The sequence below is a fragment of the Lagopus muta genome, chromosome 7 (assembly GCF_023343835.1).
Source record: "Lagopus muta isolate bLagMut1 chromosome 7, bLagMut1 primary, whole genome shotgun sequence".
Classification (NCBI taxonomy): domain Eukaryota; kingdom Metazoa; phylum Chordata; class Aves; order Galliformes; family Phasianidae; genus Lagopus; species Lagopus muta.
The window spans coordinates 21,782,255-21,808,789 of NC_064439.1; the positions used below are offsets into that span (position 1 = coordinate 21,782,255).

A 26,535-nucleotide genomic window follows, 5' to 3' on the forward strand; every position below is an offset into this window, starting at 1 on the left:
CATTGTTACAGTGCTGGAATTAACTTTCTAGTTCGTATTTTGGCTCAATAAATTTTAAATGCTTTTTCATATTTATTTTTCCTGTGGAAGCAGACAGTGGCATTCATAATTCTTATTTTCAGATGCCCTTAGGTTATTGTTTTAATGTCATTTGTCACTCGAGAACTTGCTGGCTTCCTTCAGGACTGGGACATAATTGAATTGGGGATGATTAGTTGCATCCTTTTGGTTGAATGTTGAGTTTTTTTCCGTAATTCCTCTGAAATCATCATCAGATATTTTGGCTGCAGCTATGCATTCGGTTGAGGCAGTGCTACATTGTAAATCAATATCTTTTCAAAAAGACAGCTGTAAATTGCCTGGATAGCATATGCATGGTTACTTTGGCTGCAATGCTGCAGCAGAGCCTGGATAGTCTGCCTTTCTGGGAACTCCACAGGCAAGTCCATCATGTCTCTTAAAAAAAAAAAAGAAAAAAAAGTGTTTTTAGAAAGAGCATGGGATTGCTGGTGAAATTTAGACAGAGAAATACTGTACCCTTGGTGCTCATCTGTACCCTTTATATTTTATTCCACCGGGATTACCCTGTCTTTAGGGATTTCTTTGTTTTCTGCTTTAGATTTCCCCCTTTCTTAGCTGTAGTACAGCCGTAGCGTTTCAGCTTGCTAGTGCAGAAAGATGTTGTGAATTCATTCAGTTGCTGAATGAGCCTGGCCTGGCTGCAAACACTAACATTGCCAGAGACATGTCAAAGAGTTGCCGGCGGATCTAACCTGATCGAGGCAACAACACAACGGTAAGATGGGGCTCATTTAAATGCCTGGCATTAGGCGAGCGCTGGGCTTTCCTGCTTAAACCTGAAGCCTAGTTATCACATGCTTCCAACTTGAGCAGGATGCGTTCTGTGCATGTCAGGGTGGGTTTTCTTTGGAATGCTTAAAATCCCGACGGAGGAAGGCGGTGGAAGCTGGGGATGCCACATGAGACCTCTCGGCAGCCACCCTGGTGAGACTCCCCGGCAGCGCTGCCTGCGGTTTGTAAATATCAGGGAAAAGGTAGGAGAAGCTGAAAAGCAATGCTTTTCTTGCTACTGCTTTGTATTTCTCTCTCCGGCAGCCTTATTTATTATTGCATTAAGAGGATAGTATGGGCAATTTTTTTCTGATATATGCTTGGCTGAATGCCCTCTGGGACGAGTGAGTGAAGGACATGATCAGCCACTTCTTCATCTCTGCTAACAAGTCAGTGCATCTTGCTAGATCTGAATGAATGTCTTTATCAGTTGCAGTTCTGCTTGATGTGGGGAGATAAAATTAAAATGATCACTTCTAAATGCAGGTTATACCATGGAGGTCGGAATATCTTTTTGTCTTACGAAGCTCTGTGATTATTTCAATCACATGCTGTCTTTATTTAATACAACAAATAGTGAGGGAGTCATTTTAAGTAATTGTTCTTGAATGCTTATGTAGGAGTGCGTTGGTGGCATTTTGGGTCTTAGTGGAAATTTTCAACATGTATGTGAGCTTCAGGAAGCAGCGTGTTCAGGAAAAGAGAGGAGGGGGAAAAGCAGCACTAATTATTTGTATGTCATGGTTTAAAATGTGGCCACTGTGTGGAATAATTTGAAGTATTTTTGATGACTTAGCTGACAGATAAGTCAAGTCATAGGTTAATCTCAACAGAAATCCAATAAATGTATTTCACCGTATGTTCTAGTACTTAAAGAAAACCAACTCTGATAGTAAAGGTAGAATGATGAAATAGTTTTGCTATTAATGGTTAAGGGTAAAAGCAGGGGAGTTTTACTTCTAGGCAAACATGTTAATGCTTTGTGCAGTGTGTGAATTATAATTCAAAAAGCAATCAGTTGTATATCAACGTGGGATCAAATAGCTAGTTTGACAGCAGTGCCTGTTTGTTTTTTTCTGTGCTTGCCAATTAAGGTGTTTTTTTTCTTAGTCACTGAATGCTATTAAAGGGGGAAGATTTAGTCCTATCAATTATTTTCTGAAATTTTCATTATTATTTTATTGCTGCTTCTTATTTAAAAACAACTCTCTGTGTAATACTGTATGCACTGCAGTGTATGTAAGTGATGTGAAGTGGGCAGTTTCACACAGTCTACAAACTTGCACAGTTTTGTCAGAAAAAATAGAAATGCTTCTTTTTGGTTCAAAAATATAAGCAAAGCTTTTAAGGTTACTTTCAGACCTTTTGCATACCTTCAGTGCATATCTCATTGGGTGATGTGTAGAAGTAATCCAGCCATTTGTTTGCTTTTACTTTGTGCAAGCAGTGAAAGTCTAGGAGCTCTTAGGCACATGGGATTCTTTAAAGAAAATGTTCAATTAGAGTATTTCTTAGCCATGTTTTTTTTTTCATCCACGTATACTTGTGAAAGCTATTTTGTCCAGTAAAAGCTTTTGTTTCTCAAACTGATTTTCTCCCCAGGTGTTGAAACTACCTGCTGTGTCCATTGTGTTATTGTCTCTGAGGTTCACACATTTTAGTTTTCTGATCTTAAGAAATCAGTAATGCTTTGGAATTTTTTTATGCTAAGATTTAGCTAAACACATCCCAAATTAATCAGGGCAAAAATATTATATAACGTGGAAAACTTGGTCAAAAGTTGTGCATGCAGGTGGGAAATGTAAGATGTGCATAGTTCAATTGGCAAGTACTGCTGAATGCTCCATAAAGGTTACGACCTTCACTGGTGTGAAGCAATGTGCATCAGTTTTGTAGTGAGACTGATCATCTGTGGAGGTTAGAACTTAACTGGGGAACGAATATTTGTCATTATCCTCAGTAATTCTAGATAGGAAGAGTTACAAAAAGTTGTGAATCAGACTAAAGTTTGGGTTGTCTACACTCTTATCTCCTTGCAAAGGATGTTAGCCTGGCTTAGAAGTTGTACAGCAAGAGTGGTCACCTCATTGTTTTTTAATCTATTTTATTGTGGAAAAACTTAATGACAAACCCCCACACTGTTTTTAATATTGTTTTTCTCTAATCCTATGAGCTCAGACAGGCTATTTAAAGAGCTGACCTATGTGCTACTTCCCACTTGGATAGGCCCTCTTCTCTGGCAGGCCAGTCTCGTTTCTCTGAAACCCCGCAGACAAGGAAATGGATAATACTATCAAAAGAGCTTGTGATTAGACTGCAGTACACAAATCCATAGTCAATCACAACTCATGGTTGGCCTGGGGACCAAAAGTATGAGTCACAAAGCTCCGGTGGCATCCAGCTGTTGTAGGTAAGAGACAATTTTGTTCTTAAGGAAAATCCATGTACAGTGCCAGCTACCACTGAGCATTTCGCCTCACGCTGTTTTCAGTGTGCTGGCCTGGCCTGACCTGTGTGGTCAGCAGGAATTTGCAGGGGGAAAGAGCTTGTGGCAATGCTCAGCCGGGGTCAGGTGAGGATCTTGTACTTGAAAATTTGCTGACTATAAATATGAGTGCTAGGGTGTGACCTTAAAGCCCACAGGAGCATCAATTGTTTTGCAGATCCAGGCAGCTTTGGGTTTATTTCCCATTGGGGTCCTGGGATGTTTCAGGTAGCAATAGATTGATAATTATATCTTACAAAGCATGTTGAAATGGTGAGTATCCTGGCAAATGTGACCTGAAACAACGGGGAAGGACACTGTGTGATACCAGTTCTCTAAAAGCCTTTTTCTAAAGAAAAAAGTATTTTTTAAATTACTTTCTTCTATTTGTATAGAATCTGTATACTTTAGATCTTGAATCAAGAATCTCAGGTTAAATATAATGCTATCGGAGTTTTAGTTCCCTCAGGTAGTTCAAGAGTGGCTTTCAGCATCTCTCGTATATCTTCCATTTGAAACCTTGTCAGGAAGGTACACAAACAGGAAGTTGCTTATTTAAGGAAAAAGGACTATTTTTAAGTAAAAAAAAAATCTCACCATCAACATTCAAGTCAGGTCTTCTCCTAGCAGCAGTTCCATCTGTAATGAAGAGCTTCTTTGTACTTCTTTATTGTTCTATATTTTCTGGGTCAATACCTTTCTGTGACTACTTTTTGCTTTTGATGTAAGTTTATTATCTATTTCCACAAGTAATGATTATATGCATCTTGTTTGAGTGTGGCATGTGTTTCACTGATATCTTCCACTCCATGCCCTACTAGAAGCCTATTTGGCTTTAGCAATTTAGAAAAGAGCAAATGGTCAAATAGCAATTTATCATTGTGTTGCTTGTTGCATTCAGAGAGTTACCTGTTTTTGTCAGATTTTTTGAATCAACAGCATAAGCAGAGCATATAAAAATAACTTTTGAACTTTTCCCTCTATTTGACATAAGTATTGAGGTTGTATTCCTTTTTGTGTCATATTTTTAGGTAGACGGGTCTTACATGAATTTCCTCTATGAATTCTGAACTGGCCTATGAATGCACACTGGTCAGAAATGGCATTAAAGTTGTTGGTGGGATTTTTGCTTTGTTTTACAAAACTTTTCAGTATTTATTATTACAATTTTTCTAAGTTACTGCTACAGTAGAACTTGCTGTCTTAATGACTATGGGATCCATTGTAGTTTCTGATTTAAAAAGATTTGTGATAAACTTCAGCTAGACTTTATATAAATGTAGAGTAATCTCAACTAGTAACAGAGAGAATGTCAGCAAGAATTTGACCCAGTTTATATCATTTATACAGGAAATTGTATTGGATTCATGTTATTTAAATTTCAGTTTTGCTGTGTAGGATGCTTATTAATATTAAATTGTATATGACTTACCTGGAGAGAAAAATACCAGATGTTGCAAACAGAGCAGTGAGGGAATAAAGCCACTCGAAATAAGAGCATAATGCCAGTTTGCGCATTGTGAAGGCGTGGCTTCATTTAATTTCTCTCTGTTGTGGTCTGGTCCTACAGGCTCAGTACACTTGAATATATCCTCTTTCAGTCAATAAATCTTTGTAGAAGTGCAAAGAAAAAGTATTCAAAACTGTAGAGAATGTGTGTGAAATGTTTTTCTGGACTTCTACCTAAGTAGTGTTCTTCTCTACGAACAAATATCTTCTGATAATAAAGTATTGGGTACAAATATTGTTATGTCATAAAGAAGAGTTGTTTTGGAAAGTGTTTTGTCTCACCTGGGGAAATGGGGAAACTGCCACTTGTAACTTGCAGGTGGGCAAGGAATTAACTGTTTCTGGCCAAGTAGTCCAGATACCAAATAGGGTATCATTACAAAATGGGTTTTTACTGTTGTTAGGGAGCCATGTAAGAAAATACTCACAAAATAACTACAGTCAGTCTCAGTTTTGTGTTTTCATGTGAGATACTGCACTGTAAAGACAGAGGACTTCTTACTGGTATTCTTGGATGCTAGACATGAGTTTTTGAACCAATTTACTGCTTGGATTTTGTTGTTTGTTGCAAGTCATTTGAGATGAACTCCCAGCTTTGGTGGCACAAATTGCCACTGACTGCAGCAGACTCGATTGTTCTGTTAGGGCTTTCTCTCTGGAATTGATTTGAGCACACTCATAAGTCTACTGCAGCACACGTTTTCCCTTGAACTCATCAAAGAAACAGCAGTGATTTTTACTTTTCTGTTGAGATACCTAGTTTTTTGAAAATTGAGCATTATCTCTTTGCTGTTCAGAGAATTCTCATAACATTACCATTGTCCTTATAATGAACTCTTCTCACTGTCATTTTGAAACCTCTCCATTTAAGCTTTATACATCTTTGCAAAAGAAGATATCCTTGAGTGTTCTCGATATGCTGAATAAATTTGGCTGTTACAATTTTCATTAGAGCCCCAGACAAAATCCTGAATTATGAGATGTAGGACACTTGCAGGAATTGTGCCATTTTTTTCCAGCATAGCACATTATGTACAGAGAAGCAAGTTTCACTATGCTTTCTTGCACTATTTGCTTTGCAAGGTATTGTGCTACTGCAAGTCTGATAAATTTACAGTAGTTGCTGGAAAATTCCTTTAAGACTTTTCATTCTAGTTTGGAAGAATTTTGTATCCAGATCTTTTATCTGGAAAGCAACAACAGCAAAAAAATAGATGTATTGGATCCAAACACAGGTGAGAACTCTCTTAATTTAATAGTGAGTGAATCTGGACTTGTCATCCTCATCTGAACTATCAGATTTTCATAAAAGGAAATATCAGCAGAAAGATCATGGATGGCTGTTTCTAAGATTTCTGGGAGATGGGATTGGAATATGGGTTATTTCATATCTTTGAAGAGTATTCAGGTGACAGAATAATGACAAAGATTTAGCTTTTTTTTTCTTGCTATATCTTTATACTGATATGATAGAGGATACCTTGTCAAATTCAGTGGCTTGGAAGATAATATGTAAGGGACCAGATCTGGCGTTACTGTGAGAGATTGTCTTTCCTTGTGACATTGCTTTGCCTGGGAAGCTACATTTCTTAAGCTGTAAGGTTGTTGACCTCAGGGGTGAAGCACCTAAGAGTAGGAGATTTCTTTCTTTGTTCTAGAATGAAACTTTGAAATGCACTAGCAACTTGAAATGAAGAACTGTCACCTAGCTCTTGGTAAAGTTAGTAAGAAGGAGCTTTGCAAGAGCAGGAAAGAAAGGGAAGAAGAAAAAAAAAAAGGTTATTTGTATATATATAGGCACATATTTTTATAAAGGAATTGGCTTGAATGGAGCAAAAAGGAACCCAACTAATTTACTGCTCTAGTCTCGGATTATTTTTTGCTAGGTACTTCATAAGGGTCTTTTGGTAGTATGTGAGATTCCTAATGATTTGCAGTGGACTACAGAGCATGTGCTTTGGTGTAATGAAGGTGAATGGCTGTAAAATCTTTCCATCTCCAAAGGCATTTATTTTAGAAAGAAAATTGTATAACTTATCCCTTTCCTCTTTTCTTTTTATAAGAAAAGTACCCTTCAGTCTTGCATTCTTAAAACAATCTTTGACTGGTTTTCAGTCTGAAGCAAATGTTCTGGCTCATTTAAATTATGAGATAAAAACTTGATTTATCATATTTCATTGCTTTCATCTGACTTCAGACTCACCATATAAACAAATATAGTTGCATTTTAATACTCTTGTTGACTTTTAAGTATTATATCCTCAGTTGCACGACCAGATCTGACCAACAGTGGTATTTTTGTTGTAGTCTCTGCTTGTAGGAGAACAAATAGTCCTTTTATTTTCAAATGAAATTACTTGATGATACCTGAAAAATAACCAAGTGGCTTGCAAGCATAGGCAAAGGAGCCTAAGGGAGCTAAGTAAAACTTGTTTTGAAGTCATAGAGTTGTTTACCATTTATTTTCTTAGAAACCCTATTGACACAGCCTCAGAATTTAGCAAGAATAGGCATTTTGCTGTCAAGTCTCTCAAGATTTCTCACACTTCAGACTGGTAGTGGGAAGACTTTCTGCATTTATGGATATGCCCTTGATTACTTTATGACTGGGGGGAGTGTTGGAGGATAAAATAAAAATATATACCTGTGAACTCAGACAATATAATGTTAATTTAAAAAACCAACCAACCAAAAAAAACTATTAATAATGCACTTATGAGAAGAAAACTGCATAAACTCACAGTGGCACATGGAGCCATCTGTAGGAGCAGGAGGTTGGTATGGGAAAAGGATTGAAGATATATTTTTTTTAATCTTTATTTTTAAATGCTGTTCATATGGTAACAGAGGGGGGTAGACAACAGATACAACTGAGTAACTAAGCAAAATAATATAAAGACCACCTGCCACGATTTCATGGGAGCCTGTATGTGTTCAGGCTGTTTTTCCCCAGTATTGCTGGTGCTGCTGGTGAATGCCACTTGCTGGCGGCCATCTGCCATGCTGCTACCTCTGCCCTCCTGTTTGGCCCCTGGAGGACCAGCCCTTCTGATTCTGGGTGCAGCAAATCCTGAACTGGGGCAATGGGAGCAGCAGCCCAGTGCTAACTGCAGGAAGAGCCTCAGAAATGTGATATTTAATTTGCATAAAACTCGAGCATCAGGCAGGTAAAAGAAAGAACGTATTTACTGGAGCTGTTGTAGGGCATAAGTACAGAAATAGAGAGACGCTCCCCATTGTATCTGCTCCATTGAGTTTCTGTCTCTTTTAATGTATGTCACAGGCTGTCAGGACTTCTGGGTGACCTTCAGTTGAGACCCTGTCCTTAGGTGACTCCTGACTGCTGCTGTTGTGGAACAGGATTTGCTGCAAGGACATATGTAGGCTTTTCAACACCTAAGGTCTAGTCTGGGCTCTCTTCAAAATCAGACTTTTTTTTTCCTCTGTGAACATTAAATTTAATGGACTGAAAACTCGCTTTTCTGAAGCTAAGCTGTGCTGTGAACAGAACAAAAAACATTAATTGTAGAAATGCTCAGCTCCACCTTGCCTTGTTCAAGGGGCATATAATCACGTGCAGTGATTTCTCACCCCTAGGATTATGCTCAATTCACTAATCATGCTAATTTTTAGGTACTAATTTAGCAGAATAAGTACATGCTGCAGTGCAAGTTTGGCTGGGAAGTTGTGTAAGCACTGCCCACTGTAACTTCCAGTATGATACTTTTTTTTCCTTGATTCAGGTGTTTAAACTTTTTCTCAGATTGGTGTGATTATGGGACTCTTAGTTCAGGTCTGATCAGTTGGCCTTTGTATGAGAGTGACTTGTTTCACACTTGGCAATTCAGCACAGACATTTAATCTGCTCATTGAGTTCTGTGTTTCAGACAAACAGAGAATTAATGTCAGAGCTTTCAGTTCAAAAATTCTTCCATCTGGCACTCCAGTGACCTTTTTATATTTGCGTTCTTCCATATGACAAAGACAGTTGGTTTAACATGAGCTTTGAGTTCAAAAATAAAAAGGCCATTTTTGGAATAAGTCTCTGAGATGGGCTGTCTCACAGATTTATGAGCAAGTTTGTGCTAGGTGCAGCATGGATCCTGTGATATCACTGGATGCCACTTTGAGTCTCAGGGCTCTCCCTTCAGCTGTAGCTGCTAGTTCATAGCTAACATAGTTAGCGATTGCTGTATCCACATGAAGTTAAATACATAATACCTGAGGATATGCATGACAGTTCTGGGACATAGCAGGGCCTGTTAGCCCCGAGGTCACCAGACAGAAATGGCAGACCATCAGAACAGGCCATGTCTTACTACCATTTTTTTCCTCACATCCCTTCTTCCTTTCTTCCCTCATCCCCTCCCTCCTTCCATTGCTCTCTTTCTTCTGCTTCATTTTTTCCCTTTATTTTTCTGTCTTGAGTTTTCTCACTGTTCTTTGTAGCTATGCCATCAAATGTTCAAGCCAGAGGCTTGGTGCATAGAATTACAGGGAAAGGTGAGCGCTGAAGGACGTCTCTTAAGTTTGGGCCTGACTGTGCTGGTTGTGCCATTATGAAATCACAGATGATGTCTTGTAGCATTACATGCTCTACTTCTCCTTTCAGAAATTTTTGTTCCCTTAACACTCATTCTTTGTTGATCTTCCTGAATAGCATGACCCCAGTTTTCCTTCCTATTAAATTCATTTCTTGGTCTGTTTGTTCTGGTGTTTCTACCTGAGGTTGTTGCAGGGGCAGCTGCAAGCCTTCTTGGAGTGGGTATAGAGCATAGCCACCTGTGTGTGACAGGCCTGTTGTGACAATTATAGCTCCCTCCAAAGAGAATGAGCCTCCAACATTGTCAGTTCCTTTTTAATTTTGAGCAAAACCACTTACAGTACTCCAGAACATTCCCAAATGATGTTTTGTAAGTAGCAAATGTCAAATTCCAGTGCTGCAAGAATCTGCAAATTACTTGTGTATTTCTCAATTGCCACGGTACCAAGTCACGATGTAAAAGAACATGCTTATAGAAGATAATGAAAATGTAGGTAGGATTTTTCAGTAAAATTAATGTTGGCTGTATGCCCTCAGTTCAGTTGTTGTTTGTAGCCACTTGACTATGATTTTTTTTCCTTCTTATATCCATCAACTAAATTCAAGTGCTAAATCTTGTTCTCAGCAGTAATGAGATTGTTGTGCTACCTTCCAGAGGGCTTTGGCTTTACAAATTATAATCTATATCTTCATAACATTTCACTTACAAAAGCCCAAGTGCTTTGCAAAATTAATTAGTGCTCCTGGTTCTCCTGGTTTCTCCTTGTGACAGGGGCAGGATTGTTATTACAAACAGAAAAATGAAACTGCAGAGAAGTTAAGTGACTTCCTTGCTTCCAGTCATTCAGTTTTGGTTTGTTTTTTTCCTTTGTATTTCTCCATCATGGGTGCTAGATCATTGTTTTCCCTGTATAGGGTCTTATCGTACTACTTCTGTTGAAAACAGTCCAAATAGAGGAATTCAGATGTTCTGCTTACTATTTTTAGTGAGAATTTTGGATCTTTCCTCTTGTATTTACCCCACTGACCACCTTTTTTTCCCAGGATGTACTCAGTAGCAATGCCTAATATAAAAGAATGGCATCAAAACTTGAATGTTGACTTATTTATTTTTTTGACATTTTGCATAAGTACTACACAGTGGATGACCAAAGCAAAAATTTGCAGAGTACTAGATAGGAAAAAAAACCCAACAAATGAGCACAATGCATCCTCCTAGAAGACACAATGAGCTTTAGAGCAGTCTTTACACCATACAGACACATTTATTTATTTTTCCATCATTGTGTTGGGATGTTGGTTCTGTCATGCCAAAGCTTAAGAAAGGATTGTTCTTCATTACTGAGAATGCCTTTATTTACCTGAATAAAGTCCAGTGATATGCGACAGCCTTTCTTTTTCTAAGTACCCCAGCAGGGAATTAATTCAGGGGACATTCATGACTGTTTTAAAATTCATGACCCGTAAGGACTGTAAATTACTTACATGTTTTAACTGATTACTCTCACTCTTTAAATGCTATATAATTTGAAACTGTAAATGAATTAATCTGGCAGTCTTTAATTCTAAGAATAAAGTTTGCTTGGGAGCTCTGAATTTTGCCGTCAATGAGACGTCTTTATTTAGAAATGATTGCTTTTATTCAATGGAGCGTATTATGGAGTTCTCTGATGCAGCAACTTGAAAGTTCAGGCTCTTCAGCTTTAATTTTTATTGGGGGAAAAAGAAAAAGAGTTGTTTGCAGCTATTATGCCTTGAGGTATGATAAACACTGTGATGCTGGAGTGGGGCACAGAGGAAACAGTAGTCCAGTGATTCTTCCTGATGTAGTGGTGATTAAGCATGTTTATCCTAGAGTGGCCCTGGGATCTTCTCAAACCAACTTGAGACTGAATGGGACGACAGGAAAAAAAAGGCTGGCCAGGCTGTTTTGTTGTCTGCTATATGCTGTTTTCTGATAAGAAAGTGTAATCTGGCATGCTTTTTTTGTGGTTCTGAAATTAGGAGTTGCAATGTGTATGATGTTTTAATGTTCTGGGTGTGTTCTTACTTTAAATAAATAAAAACACGAGAAGCACTAAAATAACCTCTTGTACCAGAGTGCACTAAATTTTATTTTCTGTTACATTGCCAGAAGCTATAATAGCTTGAGTTAATATTAGAATTGCCATGACTGCTATGATTAGATAGATAAATCATCCTTTATTTTTATTTTTCAAAAGTAGAGAAGAGCTCTTCAGGCAGCTGCCAGGTGAGACTTTGTGCTGTAGGTTTTAAGAGGCAAATGACTTTTGTCTCATCATCTCACATTTTGTCTTAGCTTTTTAGTTGAGACAGACTAAATAATTAGGGATATGTTTAACAAGGGGATATCCTTCAGCTATCAGGGCGTGCAGAATTAATGAGACATCCCTCGTGGTTTTGGAGACTCTTTGGAATATTGATGTTGAGGCTGGCAGTGGGGAGTGAGACAACGTATAGAAATACAACTGTGTATTTAATGTTAGAGATTGCATGTAACAGGCAGAATGTTCACAGGGAAGTGCTTCTGTCAGATTACACCTAGGATGACAGGAATCTTTTTTCCAAGGCCAGGCTCAAGGACGCTCACTGTTAGAAACAAGTATACATTGCTATTTTCAGATTTCCCATAAAGATGCTGAGTCCCTGGACAATTTCTAAGTGCTTTTCCCAAACAGTATCTTCAAAATGAAAAAAACAAAAACACAAAAAAGTTTCTGTAGGACTACTCCATTCTCTATGGAGGAGAGCAAAGGAAGATTCAGAGATTTGAAGTACTTATGTCTTACATGTAGAGTTTGCTTGTGTGAATACCTTCCATACCTCATACCACCTTTGCTTTGCTTTACTTGTTTTCCTGGCAGGCAAGTGTGTTTTATACATTGGCACTAAGTCTGCCCTTGTTCCTGCCTCTCTGTAGCTGCTCTTGTTTACATCTGCTTTTCAACGTGCTTTTGGAAAGTGCCTTCATTGTGCCTTCTGCCAGGCAGGAACGCTGGCGATGGGAAGCAGGCACAGCTCCCTTCTGCTTACAAAGTTCTCAAAAGTGAATCAACTGGTGACTTTCTTGGGCCTTTACTACCGGATGCATTAAGTTGGTTGGTTTTCTGTGTCCTGTTTCCTATAAAGAAGAGAGAAAGCATAAACTGAGAACAGAGAAATGTTCCCCAACCTTATGAGATCTGCTGGCAGAACTACCTGTTCTGAAAGAGAGAGCTATGACTTGCACTGCACATGTTCTAAAAGCCAAGTCATTTCTGGAATATGTTTTGACATGTGAAAGTTAGGCTTTGACTGTAACTTGTGGTGGGGAAAAGTACTGAATCGTGGTAGAAGCTCCTGAAGGGGAAGGAAATGCTCAGTGTTAAAATACCGTATTATTTATTTGTATGATGATTTAAGAAAATCATCTTTTCAAATCAATAAAATATGTATGTATTTTGTATATATGCATTTGAGTGGCTGAAATTTATAGGAATCACTTTTGTAACACAGTGCAAGGAAAAATGATACCTAAAAGGTTGAATTAGTGTAGCAGAAGAGTTCAGACCTGTGCTGTTCCAAAGAGTGCTATGGACATCCCAATGAAATCTAAGATCACTTATGTGCACAAGAAGGCTTCTAAAACATATTAAGCATCATGTTTGCTCAATACACTATTCCTTATTTGCATGATAATTCCCTCTGATAAGTCACATGATAAGTAAAGTAAGTTCACAGTTGGCTGGAGCAGAGGAAGTCAGGTTTGTGACAGCAGGGTTTTCATGGTGGTGGCGAGCATCTCTGCTTGCTCACCTCTCTGCAGTCTTGTCTCCTGCCCTGGTGACACCGGCAACCCTGAGCCTGTGGATTGCCTGAGTTCTGTGTAGAAGACTGGCTGGTGTATGGCTTGCTCCGTCCCATTGCAGGTCTGAGGCTGGCTCTTAATGGGTGATTGCAGGGACTTTTGTCCCACTCCTGACTCAATGGAATGACCTTAAGGTGCAAGCATTCCCCTTCAGTATCTAATTATAAACTATTATTGTTTCCTATGCAGAGATGATCAATAGTAACAGGTGTGCTTGTTTTTATTATTATTATTATTATTATTGTTTGTTTGTTTATTTATTTTAATGCAATGCCTACTTAAACCACATTAGAGTGAGAAGTGGAGACTGCAGTGGATAAAGTATTGAGATACAGCACTCTTGTAGCTATGGATTCCAAACATTTTAACTGTTCGCAGGTGCCCTTTGGTGATTTGAAGACAATCAGCTTTTAACTTTCTCTCCCCATCCCTTGTCCCCGTTGTCTAGTTCATAGGCTTTCAGAGGCTAAGAAAAACAATAATCTCGAAACCCCTTTTTTGGAAGCAAGCATGGCAGGGAGGCAAATCTAGAGAGGACAGTGGGAAGTATGTGTGTGTGCCTGTACATGGTCATTGTTTTAGGGGACAAAAGAAAACAATTAGTTTTACAAGAAGACTAATTAAAAATGCTTTGTGCAGCAGCTCTTTATCTTTTTTCTCTGAAGTAATAGACCAAAATTACATAATTGCTTTAATTTTGACTTGGGAGAGTATTATCGTTTGGAATGAAGAGAGGCTGTTCATTTTCTCAGTTAAAAGTTGGTTAAGTTTTAGTCTTGGAGAATCCACGTTAATAAGAAGAAATGTGTACCCTGCTGAAGGTGGCTTGTAATGCCCATAGTGTCTTGAACTGGGGCTCAGCTGTGGATGGCAGCCTGGCTAGGTGACACTGCACAAGAAGCAAACTTTAATTGTACAAAAGTACAAAAAGTACAAAAGAAATTTGTGATCTGCTTTTACAGTGAATCACCTAAATCACGAAACCTCAAACACAAGGAATAGCCACCTAGTATTTCTGTGATCAACTGTAATGAGCTGAGTTTCAAGGCACCAAATTCCTCAAGGGAAATTGCAAAGAACAATCCAATGGGATAGATGAGTGGACAGTGGAATGCAAAAAAAAAAAAAAACAACTGCATAAGATGCATAAAACTACTCAACTGGAGTGTCTTAAGCTGGCTGTTCTGCTCAGTGAGTTCTCTTGCTCGAGCTGTAACCTGCCTGGGTGGCTCAGGAAGCAAGCTGTCATCTGTGGGGCTGGGAAGCATCGTGCTTCCCGGTAAGGAAGAATGGGAGTTCTGTGCTTTAGTGCACCGCTAAGCTGCAGTTGCACATCCCAGTGCCTAGAACTGATTTATTGATTTCATTTTCTAAGGCATATGGTGATAATAATAATAACACTGTATAAGCATTATTTGAAAATACAGTAATATACTGGAATTGGATCTCAGGCAGGCCAGTACCAAGGTACACACCCAAACTGCCGTCATTTATTCAAGCTTAGGCACATCCAATTTTAAACAAATGGAAATCAATACTGCTCGCAGATATCAGCAGCTGGATTGAAGAAAAAACTGAAATGGTATTGCTGCTAAGAAGAGCCTGTATGAGAAAGCACACAGATGTATGAGTGTTATGTATGTTTCTCTTCTGCTTTATCTTTTTCAGGAACTTTTAGAACACCATACAAACGTGTATCTATTGTTATTACTGTCAGTTTATATTCCCTATGTAAAATGATATATATATAAATGATATAATGTAAAAAGATATGTGATTTCAATATTTCAATAGAAAGTGAATGCCTATGAATGCTGGGCCTTTTTCGATGCTGATACATGGATCGATACAGACTCAGCCTGTTCAAATCAATGAATGCTGCTTTTTTCCTTTCAGATATGTGTCACAAAGATGTCTACACGGAACTGCCAGGGAATGGATTCAGTGATCAAACCTCTGGATACAATTCCTGAGGATAAGAAAGTCAGAGTCCAGAGGACGCAGAGTAGCTTCGATCCCTTTGAGAAACCAACTAATCAAGTGAAGAGGGTTCATTCAGAGAACAACGCTTGCATTAACTTCAAAAGTTCATCTGCAGGGAAGGAATCGCCCAAAGTCCGACGGCATTCCAGCCCTAGCTCTGTAAGTTTGCGATACTGGTGTCTGGTGGTGTTAATAATACTGAATAAATGTTTTTTTCTTTAAGAAGAAACTTAGAAACAAAGCAGAAGCTAATGTTGCTATTAAAATGCTTGCAATGCAAATTTCTAATGTTTCATTTAAAATATATGTACCAAAATGTAAATATATATATATTGAAAGATAACATGTTGTGAGATTCTTCTCACCTCAATCACTGTGTGTAGTTTTGACAACACAATGAGAAAGACATAAAGCTATTAGCATCCAAAGAAGGGCCTGCTATGAAGGTAGAGAAGGGTCTAGAGAGCAAGGTGTATAGGGAGCGGCTGGTTTGCTCTGCCCAGAGCAGAGGAGGCTGAGGACTCATGGCAGCTGGGTCAGGGAAACAGTCTTCAGCAGAGGCTGACTGGGCACATAACAGGCTCTTTGGTGTCACAGCCCCAAGTGCCAGAGCTCAAGGAGAGTTTTGGCAGTGCTCTTAGTCACAGGGTTTAATTTTGGGTGGTGCTGTATGGAGCCATGAATTAGACTCGGTGATCCCTGTGGGTTCCTTCCAACTCTGGATACTCTGTGATTCTATATCTGTGATATGTGTATCTATGTATGTTAAGGAATTTTTGAGCATTTTTCTCCTGATCCTGGTTTGGCATTACAGCTGCCTTGATGTTTACGTTGCAAATTTTGTAGATTACTTACTGGTGTGGACAAATTTTTTCCCACAATGTGTAGGAAACCACATGTATTGCATTTTGACTTTTAGATTTTAGTTTCAGAGTAATTTGAGAAACCAGTCAGATTTGACAGATTTTGTTTACATTTTAAAATTCTCTTTTTAAAATTAAATAGTAAAACTAGCATTTATTTACCTGTCAGAAACTGTGTGCGTGAGAGAAAACAACTGAGAAGGGGTTGGCCATACATCATCACTGTTGTTTTTCTCTCAAGTACTTTGAAAGAAACCAGATAAATAAAATGTCACATCTTCCATGAATAATACCCAGACATATTTTCCCCCAAAGACCTTCAAAATTATTGAAAAACTATCTCTGTTATGCTTTTGCAAGAAAAAGAATTCATAATAACGTGACCTTTGAGATGAAGACTGCAGATCTCAGCAGAATGTGTGTAACGCTGCAAATATTAGTTGGCACAAAGTAATTTTAAAGGTTGATTTTTCTTCTTTCTTTCTTTCTTTAATTTTGCTCTATCTTCTGGATATCTCCTGTCCTCTGTACAGAAGTTTGACTGAATTCTGTCAGACTTGTAAGGAGAAGTGACAGAGATTCATTTTCAGCAGATGAGCTTCTCTTAACCTGTGGGAATTTAATGGATAAGATGTCATGCCTCTAGGGGACTGTCCTTTGGAGAAAAGGTTACCTTTTAAAATGTAACCATCTGTAGCGAAAAGAAACGTGATTTTTCCGTATTATATGGTGTTATACAGCTGCTGCATGTCCCACATCAGCTCATAACAAGGAGTTCTTACCATAAAACTGCTATAGTCAGTAAGAAAGGATGGAGCTTTTATTTTTCTTGGATTGTTTTGGGGATAATTGTTTTGCATAAGCACTACAAGCCGTGCATATTCAGCATCCTGTCTGTTGGTCAGACTGCAGCTGTTCATTTCTTGCTAATGTCTATTGAAATAAAACTTTTTGGAAGGTGAAGAACCTCTACACTTACAGTTTGCACGTTGCTTACTTGTGAATGATGCGTGACTATTGGTTGGCAGCTCGCCTATCAATGTCCATGATTTTTTCTGAAAGGTCCTCACATTTTGTTGTGGTCTTAACTTATTCCACATCTCTGCTGTTCTGTCTTGTTCTTCATAGAATTTGTTACTAATTTCTGTTAATGTTTTGCACACTTGGTTTCTATTCAAATAAAAATCCTTTCATTTACTTTGCTTCCAGAGTTTGGAACTTATTTTGGAAATGTGTTATTAGCATCTTGTTCTTCTTTTCCAAAGGGCTGGTGCTCTCCTGTGCCCACACACTGTCCTGTGATCCCCATAGTTTCTCACATACATAACATTAATGTTTTCTCTACTGCTGTGTTGTTCTGTAAACCCCCACCATACACACTGCTTGCTGATCTTCTTGTGGGCTGAGTCACAAACATTTATTGGGGATGTCTCATGTTTTAAAGTGGATGCATAGGAATTTCCTGAAGAACAATTCTGATTTCTTAACTTCCTGTAATTCTCTGTGATTTTTATAGCTCTTTTCAGGGAACTCCCTCCTTCTGCTCACATGCTCTGTTAGTCATTTTTTAACTCTTCCTCAAACAAGGTGCTCAGAAGTGTACTTGGCAGGGAATAGTTTGTGGAATAATGTGGGTATTTCAGTCAGTGAAGAAAGAATAGAAGCTCACAGCAAAAGGCGGTGTTACCACTCTATTGATGGTAGTTCACGCTCGGTCCTTGACCAGCAGACCTGAAATTCTAACATCCAAGGCAAGGATGTGATCAAGCCATTCCCTTCCCCAGAGCTGGCTGCATTGCCTCAAGCACAAGATGTTCTGTTGCACATTTCATTGAACAGATGCCTGTATAGTTAGTTGCAGGGATTTGTCATTCTCTTGTTTTGAACTACAGTTGAATTGACCAAGGCTTTATTTTTTTTTTCCTTCCCTAGTCCTGATGCTGTGTAGTAGATTCCCTTGATACTTTTCAAATTATTACATTTTCTTTCGTGTTAGAGAGCTGCTTCATATTCTCCCTTATAATTCAGTAAGTTGCTTCTCAGGAAATTCTTCTGCTGTGTGAATGATGCCATTCTGAACTGACAATCCGATTTCTGTAAATAATCTTGAGCATGCTATGCCTCTTGAGTTGCACTGGCTACAGCTGTGTATTTGTGATGCAATTTTGACTGTTTCATATAAACTATTTTTTAAGGTACTCTGATACAAGTATACTACTACCAGTTTTCATTTGCTGTACTTGATTCCTAGAGGCTCTGTATTAGAAAAAGGCTTCCTTTTAGTTTCTTTGCTTTCATCATTTAAGTCCTCTGTAGCCATCAGGTGGAGAATCGATGTCTTACAAAAGGTTGAGGCTTGCAAGCTCTCTATCAATCTGTGCCTCTTACTAGTCAGATGCAAGTTCCTAATTGGTCTCAAAACTAACATTTCTCAATATAAACCTTTTTTTCTAATGCAACTCTCTGGCATTTATCAGCCTTGACGCTTGGTGAAAATCAACAAATAATACATGGATGTATTATTTAATACATAGATGGAATGTGATCTCTTGTACATTTTCTGTACCTTCTAAATGCTATGATGAGAAAGATGAAGCAGAAGTTTGTGAAAGCTGAAACTCAGTGTTCTTGCCCACGGATTGTCACTTGGAAAATAAACCATTTGCTCTTTAACACAAAGGAATTTTCTACACTTAATGTCACACCTCCAACCCCATGGAAATTCTGTGTTGTTCATTAGCATGGTAGCAGTATAATTAGCACAGCAAGAAGCTAGCATGTTAAATGTAAAAATCAGTTTGTCTTATAAGAACAACAAAAAAAAAGTCCTTCCACCTGACATTTACATTCTCTTTTATGCAAAACAGTGACATTGCATTGTATTCCCCTGCCCTTCTTTTAAATATAGGAAAAACCCACAACATTTATGAGTGTGATATCCCAAATGTTTATACTGATTGAAATGAAATGTAATTATGGAATGAACACTATAACAGAACAAACATGCTTTTTTAATACATCAGAATAATGGTCGTTCTTCACCTTGCTGGTTATAAAGTAGATGTTAGCTTACCTGTGGGTCATCTGTCAGCTACTGAGGGTTGAAGGTGATGTGGATCAGAGCAGAGATCTGCCTAGCCACAAGAGTGTGTGTGTGTGTGTGTGTGTGTATATATATATATATATATAATGTGTATATATATATAATATGTGTATATATATATATTATGTGTATATATATATATATAATGTGTATATATATATATATAATGTGTATATATATATATATATATAATGTATATATTTGTGTGTGTGTGTGTGCATATGGAAAATGTGTATCTCTTCTAAAATCATTATGTTAACTCTGCCTACCACGAGAATAAACTTGTTTTTCTCTGCTTGCTATTAGGTGAAAGAGTAAAACCATGAAATAAGCTAGGCAAAAGAAAAACAGACACAATTTAAAACCAAACATACGTGCCTATGCCCAAAATAACTCTTGCTTTGGAAGTTGATTGAACTAATTCCCTGAAAGTTATATTTGAGATGTTTGCTCTTTGGGCATACACGGCCACGTTTATTGTTCTCCAAGGTAAAGTTTCATTGTATTCCGTATTCATATTTTATATACTACAATAGTGCTTTGCACAGTATGTACATAGAATAGTGCAGGTTTTATAAGCTAACCAGTCCAGTCAAGATTTAGCTCCATGCTGATGCTATGCATTGGTTTGTTCTTTGGATGACTTAGGATTCACGGCAGTGAATTCAAATGTCATGCTAAGTTATGTGCACTTTCAGTAGGAGAAAAACTAAATGCAGTGAAATACTATTTTTTAATACATGTAAATGCATAAAAGTGTATTTACATAAATGGAAAAAAAAGAAATCAGACAAAAATTAGTTGAATAAGCAGTGCCTTACTACATTTAGTCTGCATTGTTTTTAAGAGAGCAGTCTCTCCTCAGTTTTTGTAACTTCCGTTGATTTTCAGACCAGTTGCAACTTTCCTCCAAAGAAATGCAAATAAAAAATATGAACTGATCCTACCAACTCATTGCAAATCAGCTGCATAAAAAGCCTAACTTGAAAACAGAAGCTAAATTTAGAATTTTGTCTAAAAAGAAAGGGTTGTTTTTTCTGCCTAAAGACTTCATGTGCTGTTCTCACCTGTGTTCCTGTTCAGGTAGGTGGAACTGTCTCCATTTTTAGGAAGCAAAACAAGGATAGCTGCATCCTCCTTGGATAATATTTTTCATTGAGGTAGGATACATTCAGAGTTCAGTGTAGAGTGTGGATTTTTCTTCTCAGGCAAGAGGGAAGCTCTAAAAATCTTAACCTGGGGGATACACTTTAACTGATAAAGCAAATAAAATGTTGCAGTTGGTCCAGCTCCTGTGCTTTAATGGCCTGGGGAACAAGCAAACATCTTTATAAATGGCACCCAGCCCTCCTGGAGAGCTCTGTGGTAGCTCAGGTTGCTCATTTACAGCTGCATGTCATGTGGGTGGGAAGATGCAGGGCACAGATCAGGCAGTGGGAGGAGAGCTCCTAGGGGTGCTCAGTTTGTATTTGATCGTAGCTCTAGACGGCTGTCCAGCTTTAAAGGTTTAAAACTGAAACAGTGGGATCATAGTGAGATGATAAGACTAAGAGATCCCCTTATTGTGAAATGTGCGTAAGGTTTTATAGAGTGCTTTTACCACTGCGTCAAAGAAGAGAAAATATGAAATGTTTTAAAAGCAATCTTCAGTTTTTGCAATTTAATCTCAGGCCTTTTGGCCTACCTTTCACTTTCAGGTTATTCTAGCAATAAATTTATTTCTTTTGAGTCATACAACAGAAAAGATATTTAGTTTTGATTTAAAATAATTCACGGTGCAACTGTGAACATAACAGTTTTCCCTTGAGGATGGCTTTATATTGAAGTTTAATATCCCCCAGATTTTATTTATTTTTTTTTTAATGAAAATCTATTTAAAACTTAAGCTCAGGAGTGTGACAGTTAAGTGTGACATTCACAAGCTGTTTTATAGTTATGAAAAATGCATGAGAACATAACCCACACAACTTGTGTAAGAACAGTCAGGTGATTTTCAATGTAATTTTCCATTAAAGCTTTCTATACTACCAAGATTTTGGAAATTTCTGAGAGAAACAATGTTCACGTGAGAATGTAGTGTGAGGACTCATCCTGCTTGGAATAACTCTGTTATCCCTCTTACAGTCTGTATCAACGTAATGCTTATTTGAAATGACCTGGTCAGAAAGGACTCTTTCCTCTTGTTTCTTTTTCTCTCTGTTATTTTTAATATGCTCAAGTCAGATTGAAATAGCTTCTTCCATTTCTGTGTTCAGTACTTTGGCATACTCTTTCTATGTCTGTTACTATGATCTTTATTTAATTAGCTAGAGAAATCAGCTAGAATCTTGGTTGTTGAAACCCGTCCAACAAAATTGCCCTCTCCCAGCAATCCGTGGTGCTGTGAGCCTAACCCTGCACTGGGAAAGCTGTAGGCTAATAATAAGAAAAGTACATTAATGACAACTGTTTTCAAGGAAAGCAAAGCACAAAGGCAAACAGTGTGGTTTCTGAAGGGAAAAAAGTGCACCTCTCTGCGCTTCTGTCCTCTGGGGAATAACATGATCCGCTGCAATCTGTGCTGGCCTCCACAGAGACCTGGTTCTATTTGCAGTTCTTCAAAGGCTCAAGCCCCTTGACTTCCTTCTGTCATTGTATCTCGTCTATCTTTCCCATCTGAATTCTTTGGAAGATCCCTCATTTCAGTGACTTGTCTATCATTTGTTTATTTATTTATTTTAGCAAGTACAAAATTCTGACAATGAACTCTAGAAAAGATCAGTCTTTAGCTTTTATCAAAGGAATGATGATAAAAGAATTCATAGAAGAATTTTGGAAGCTTGAATTATCTACAGGTACCTGTACAGTTTATGCATGCAGTAAAGAACTGTTTTTCAGACAAACAACGTGTGCTGAGCTCACATAGGTAGGTGTTCTGTAGGTGCTCTGGAGTGCAAGGAAGGAAGGACGAATAAGAAAAAAATTAAAAAAAAAAAATAATTGAATAGTGACAGAAGTAGTTGAGCTTCACGAAGGAGCTCTGTACAAACATTTATCAAATTGTGTGCATTCAGCTAAAATTAATACTCTTTTCCATTGAGAAATCTTATCTGGGTCAAATTGGAGGATTGCAGTAGTTTCCTAAAATGCAGGGAGACTTCTTGTGAGGTGTGTCTGTGGCTGATGCAACCACTGCAAGCCCAGTGTGCTCTGGATATGTCTCGCTTACTGTGCATATTTCAGTCAACTGTGTCCTGAACAGAATATGGGGCTCCTGTGACTCGACAAGCACACACCTCTATGAATATCTATTCTGCTATATTTTACTGGAGGAAATGCTGAAAACCTAAAAAAGCAAACAGACGATTATATTTAAAAGTGAATTTGTTGGATTTGTAATATTACTGTTACAAAATCTGTACTGTTATCTTGCTGTAACAGGATGTATTTTTTAACAAAAATGAAAATGGTTGAGAAAGTTAAACTAATATAGAAAAATCTGAATAATAAAATTCAAAGCTATGAATCTGGAAAAATACTCATAGGAAAGAATGTGCAATCATAAACCAGTTGGAAATTGTTATAGTGTTTAGCAATTACACAGAATTTCAGATTCAATCAATTCCATAGTACTTTATTTATATCTTTTTGAAATCAAATATAGTTTTTGGAAAATTTCATATTTTTAATCATGTGAGTTTGACTTGGCTTTCTAATCCAGACATATAGGTAAGAATTGTCTGAACTAAGCAAATGCAAGCAATGGTAATTGTACTTTGAATTAATGTATGAGATTTCATTATAAAAAAAAAATGTTGGATAAATGTTAATTTTGTTAAATGGTAATTTAACAAAAGTGGTTGCATGTGCTATGTGAGATCTGTCTTGATGGTTCATTAATGAATGGCTTGCAAATTAGTTTGCAAACTCCTTCAAAATTTCATCATGTTTTGATGCTGAATATGGAAATATAGTATAATTTAGAGTATCTAAGCAACTGCAGTTTGTTAAATTTATTTCTTTAAAATCCTCTGAAGTACTTTTCTACAGCAGATCCCTTCAAGAATTCCAGGTCTTTTCAAGTTACTAATGCAAGAAAAAATAATGAAGGTCTGGTAGTGTATGAGTTTGGAGTTTGTGAACTTCCCTCTCAGTACTCCTACCTGAAGCTGTTGAGGTGGTCTGGAGGAGGGCCACAAAGATGATCAGAGTACTGGAGCACCTCTCCTATGAAGTCAGGCTGAGAGAGATGGGCTTGTTTGGACTGGCCATGAGAAGGCTCCGGGGTCACCTCATTATGGCCTTCCAGTACTTAAGGGAAGAGTGACAATGAATGCAAAGAAGGAATGGTTTTAAACTAAAAAGGGGAGATTTAGGTTAGATGTTAGTGGGAACATTTTTACTCAGAGGGTTGTGAAGCACTGACACTGCTGCCCAGAGAAGCACTGGATGCCCCATTTCTGGAGGCCTTGAAGGCTGGTTTGGATAGGTCGCTGAGCAGCCTCATCTGGTGATGACAGGGAATTGGAGCTACGTGATTTTTAAGGTCGCTTCCAACCCAATCCATTCTATGGTTCTGGAGCAGAGAGCTGAGCTTCACTGCTGGAGTGTGGTCATGGGAGGAGACAAGGAGATCCACAATGGTTTACCTAGTGTAGGATGAAAAGTTGCTAGCAGGTTGCACTTCAGCTTGATTCTAGTCTACTCTTAATTGGGCAGGCACAGGATGAGGAATCTGAGCTGCCTGGTGCGGGCACGTCAGTCAAAATCAGCTCCTCTTTTCATCAAAGAGGAGTGAGCTGGTCCTGCCAGTGCGAGCTCTGATTTGTTTATCTGTTCTTGGTGAAGATGCAGCAGTTCTGAGGGGAAGAATGAGGCAGGAGACATGACCATAGGGCAGTGCTGCTGGCAGTTGGAATATGGAGAAAGGAGCCTGAGGTTGTAAGAGTAATTACTACTGTTGATTTACTGAGTGGTAATGCATTAAAGGCACCCTGTTTCCTATCAAGATCTTAAGGTGTTACAAGTTGTTATGGCCTTTTACATTATGGTTTCCAGAGGTATAAAATTAAAGTAAATCACAGTGTGAAAATAAGAGTGAATGTGCAACACATGTATAAAACATGTTCTTTTCTTTCCCTGCTATATGAGGAAACTAGCAATGAACTATTTACTGTTCACTCGAGCAGCATTGGCACTCCAAACGAAGCTACTCATTGTGTGTTCACTGCAGTCTGCAATGGGAAAAATAATTTCCTATCACTTTATTATACAGGAGACACTTGAATACCTCAACACTTTTCTTTTATTATTTTGTAATGTTACATTAGTCCATAATTAGACAATTAAATGAGAAAGCTCCTTGAATGAATGTTTTAGTCACCTCTATTAGTGACATCTGTAATACAGCTGCAATTAAAAAAAATAAAACTTGAATTCCTAATCAAGCAGAATGCCTTTTTAAGCATTGATCTGGGAGCCAGCCATATTACACTCTTATCTGTAGTGAAGTGTGGTCTCAGTAATGCAAGAGGAAAAAGATCAGAGAGTTCCCTTGTGACATATTTTCATCAGTTATTCATATTTAGGACTTGCATAGCGAAATAGTAGATTGTTCTGTGTACTGAAGAGAGATGACAAGGCACAATTTTGCAAACATACATACATACATATATTTATCCTGATATAGTTCAATAGAAATCTGGGATCGTAGTCCCAGAAAATGTGTATGTGTGCCAGAGTGCCAGAATTATGGCTTGGGAAATATTTAGAGCAGCTAAGGAAAGAGAATTTTTGTATTTCCTGGTTCATGGTTAATTAGGTGTAATGAAGACGTATGAGGCCCATGTCGTCCTACCTGGGATGCTTTTGCCTGTTTAAATGGGAGCGCTTTTTAGGCTCAGATGATTTAAAACTTTCAACCAAGGCTGTAAAATAATTTAGGCACAGCTGTGTTCTGCACTACAGTGATTGTCTCCTTCCAAAAAACTGAAACTTGAGTACTGCTTGTAAATTAGACAGAAGATCTCAAATGTGAATCTATATTATCTACAGCAGCTTGGAGTCTCCCAGCTGAATTCAGCACTCCACATGCTCAATTTTCTTGGCTGCTTTCTGTTGTAGGGTTTTGACTACAGTGCTATGGAGACAGTCCCTGAATCTGATGTGAGCATCAGTGCTGATCCCCCCTGAATTTGTGCCCTTCGGTTGGTTGAAATACAGGACATATGACCACTGCAGGCTAAAATACCTGTCAGTGATGATGGCAGTTGCAAAACAGTTTTTTGCTGTGTACCTCTGGTCCAAGGAGACAAAAATCACTTCTTCTCCAGAAAATGGAATATGTGGATGCTTGGAGAAACAGGGTATACTTCAAAAGACTCAGATGTTTTCCAGGGACTTCATCATATGCTGTGCAAGATAACAAAGATAATCTGATTTAGTTGCAAGTGAGCCTTTTCACTGTATGAGGTGATGTATGTGAAAAAAGAAACTGAAGTGTCCCTTTGATTAAGAACAAAATCCTTTTGATAGTTCTGGAGATGTAAATATATGGTTAATATGGGCAACTACCATCTGGAGAGTTTATTGATGTCATGATGTTTGCTGGAGTAGCCTGTTTTGTCATTTTATTAGTTCTGCTATTAACTTTTTATTGCTGGGTGCTAAAAACGTGCGGGTGTGTGAGGTTTCATAAAAGCATTTGATCTTTAAAGGCTGAATCAAAGCAGTTAAAGTTTTTTGTTGCAGTAGATGCTGACAGGTCTTTTCTTTTTTTTGCTCCTGTTTAGCCTACAAGTCCCAAGTTTGGAAAAGCAGACTCATATGAAAAACTGGAAAAACTAGGGGAAGGGTCCTATGCTACAGTATACAAAGGGAAAAGCAAGTAAGTCATGGTTTCTTTGTTCCATTATTATTATTATTATTATTATTATTATTATTATTATTATTATATTGTAATGAAGTGTCTATTATTATTATTATTATTATTATTATTATTATTATTATTATTATCATTATATTTGACACTTGATTTCAGTAAATAAGCAGAAAGTAGTAACTGGTGTTGCTGCAATTGTTAGAGAACCCCATGAATGAATGTAGATGGCTACTGATTTCTTGTGTTCTCTACTGAAAGCAATAGCAGAGGTAACAGCAGAAAGCAGAGGTAACATCGCTTCATGTCAAAACAAGATGAGATTCCATGTAGTTAATGTGATGTTTTCTTTATACTTTATTGTTGCACTACTTTCTCAATATACATACCAAGTGAAAAGTATGATATTTAATTTCCATAGATAAAAGCACGATATCCTACCAAGTAGTTTTTTCCGATGTCCTAAGAGCAAT

At 37.9% G+C, this 26,535-nt stretch overlaps 1 protein-coding gene across 7 annotated transcripts in view; it reads left to right on the forward strand.

Annotated features, from left to right (window-relative positions):
- CDK14 (cyclin dependent kinase 14) overlaps window positions 1–26,535 on the forward strand; it is a 307,407-nt gene that overhangs the window by 55,343 nt on the left and 225,529 nt on the right. For 4 of the 7 annotated variants that reach the window (XM_048950388.1, XM_048950391.1, XM_048950389.1 and 1 more), the window contains 2 exons: window positions 15,154–15,399; window positions 25,977–26,071. In XM_048950388.1, the coding sequence (XP_048806345.1) occupies window positions 15,154–15,399; window positions 25,977–26,071 (341 nt within the window). Of the gene's footprint in view, window positions 1–642; window positions 797–926; window positions 1,056–15,153; window positions 15,400–25,976; window positions 26,072–26,535 lie in introns of those variants that run through there. The other 3 variants (XM_048950386.1, XM_048950385.1, XM_048950390.1) reach the window with 2 other exon arrangements.